General features: G+C 46.1%; 1 protein-coding gene across 1 annotated transcript; it reads left to right on the forward strand.

The window, feature by feature from the left end:
• The first annotated feature begins 1,043 nt into the window (after window positions 1–1,043).
• On the forward strand, window positions 1,044–1,466 carry LOC123235220 (pyroglutamylated RFamide peptide). Its single transcript, XM_044661322.1, has one exon. It carries the CDS (start codon window positions 1,044–1,046, stop codon window positions 1,464–1,466), a length of 423 nt encoding a protein of 140 aa, XP_044517257.1.
• The last annotated feature ends 730 nt before the right edge of the window (window positions 1,467–2,196 follow it).

A 2,196-nucleotide genomic window follows, 5' to 3' on the forward strand; every position in this document is an offset into this window, starting at 1 on the left:
ACTTGGCAAGCATTTCATTTGAAAAGGCCCATCTCCTTCAACCTGTGCGGGATCCTGCTGCACAGGATTTCCTAGGAGAGTGCTAAGTTAGTGCCCCTGTGGGTCTTTAAAAGCAGACAGATTAGGAGGGGGTGGATTTAGGTGAAGAGGGTTTGGGAGCTTTTGGGGGTCTTATTTCTTTTATGCTTTCTGACTGAGGTTGCTTCCGTAAAATGTTTCCAAATGAACTGATTTTCGGAAGGAGCTGCAAGGCTCTGGAGAACCTAGTTCCCTATTCGTTAGGATGCAGTCTTTATCTCAATCACAGTTCCCAGGGGAGGGAAAGAGGGTCCTAAACTCTGTTGCCACCTATAGGCCTTCCTAAAGTGGGGCCTCTCGGCCATGGGGGGGAGAGCAATTATTGTAGAGGCAATGGTGTCTAGAGAAGCTTTATTTTTGCTTCCAAGTCTACAGTGGGCCATCTACCTTTCTCATGGGCCTCCAAGTAGGGTAAATATTACAGTGCTGGTTCTAAATTCTGGGAGCATGTTATTTAAATGTTAAGAGGGCATTAGTAAGCAACCTAACTAAACAGCTTAGCCAAGCCTATACATTATTGAGTTGAGATCTATTAGAAGAGGATGCTCATAACTTTCCACCCAGTGCTTCTGAGATGATAAAGCCCAAGAGTCAATAATTATAATAAGAGACTAATGAGACCAAATTCACTCAACCCTACCAGGGCAAAACTGCACTGCTGTAAACCATTCAAGCAGCTGCAGTAGAATTATAGCACTAAGCTGCCAAAGAAGCCAAATCCAGGGGATTTCAGTAGAGTGAAAACCAGCCTAATTGGTACAATCAACTCCCAAGCCTGCTAAGAAAATAAAAGCCTAAACACCCAGCCTAGTGACACTAACTAATGCTTCTTGGAAGTTAGGCTCAGCTGAGAATCTCCAGCTCAGCTCCACGATGTTTGCCCAGACTTTGAGATGCTACTGTTGACAAGTTGTTTTGAAACACTGAGTGTGTGCAGTCTGTAACTTTTCTCCCTCTGCTCCCCAATGCCAACAAACCAGATGAAAGCACCTCACTCCCTCTCCTGTCTCCTCTTTCTGACTCTGGGTGCCTGCTTTCCTCCAAGTGACAGAAGAGAAATTGGAGATCCAGTGGATGGCATGGGCAAGGTCCAGATGAGAGGGGCAGAGCCGGCAGGTCACCGGCCTGGCTTCCTGGAGGGCACACCCAAGTGGAAGAGATTCCAAGATCCATCCTCCCTGTTCGTCATGGCAAAGAAACTACAGGGACTTGGTAAAGAGCGAGCCGGTTTCAGATTCAGGTTTGGGAGGCAACAGGCAGGCAACAAAGCTGCCAGCATCTACACAGCAAGTGAAGAAAAGCAGAACGGTCTACTGGGGAGCCTGGCCGAGGAACTCAGTGGCTACATTAGAAAGAAAGGTGGTTTCAGCTTCCGCTTTGGCCGCTGATGAGGGGCCGGGGATGCCTGGGCTGATCCCGAGGAAAGGAATTTGTTTGAGAACTTTCTCCCATTTGTCTCCTCCAAGTTAAATGGCTGTCCTTGGTTCTATCTTCTTTTAATTCCCACTTCCCCTAATTCCCCCCAAAACTACAAGGAACTCAGAACATTATTATTTGGACTTTTCTGTATGTTATTCTGGTGGGTTGGGTGGGCTGATGGGAGAGTTCTGTGACCCTTCAATTCAACTTTGCTCATATAACAGGAAGAGAGAGAGAGAGATGGCATATTCTGGGAAGGAAAAAACACAGCCTTTGTTCAAATTCACTGAAAAGCAACAATGCTCTGAGTCTGTGTCACTCCTTCCCTCCCCCAGTGGTCTGTTTCTGATTGTTTTAAAGCAATCCCCTGGCCTCAGTGGCACTGAGCTGAGAAAGATGCAATGCAATGAATAAGAATTGGGAGAGCTTGCATGCCATGCTCTAAGTTAAAGGCAGAAGGACTGAGTGATTATAGTGGGATAATCAAAGTGTTGACAGTCTCCACAGGGATGCCTGTAAGCTGACATCCAAAATGCGGCTGTGAATGAGGAGTAGATTCTACTGGGCACCATGCACAGGTTTAAAAAGTCAAAGCAAAACAAACAAACAAACAAAAAAGATCTATCAATATTCTTATTCTCTATCCCCATTAACACAAAATGCCCCCTGGCAGGAAAATACTGCGCAGTGTCAAGATGC

The sequence above is a fragment of the Gracilinanus agilis genome, chromosome 2 (assembly GCF_016433145.1).
Source record: "Gracilinanus agilis isolate LMUSP501 chromosome 2, AgileGrace, whole genome shotgun sequence".
NCBI lineage: Eukaryota > Metazoa > Chordata > Mammalia > Didelphimorphia > Didelphidae > Gracilinanus > Gracilinanus agilis.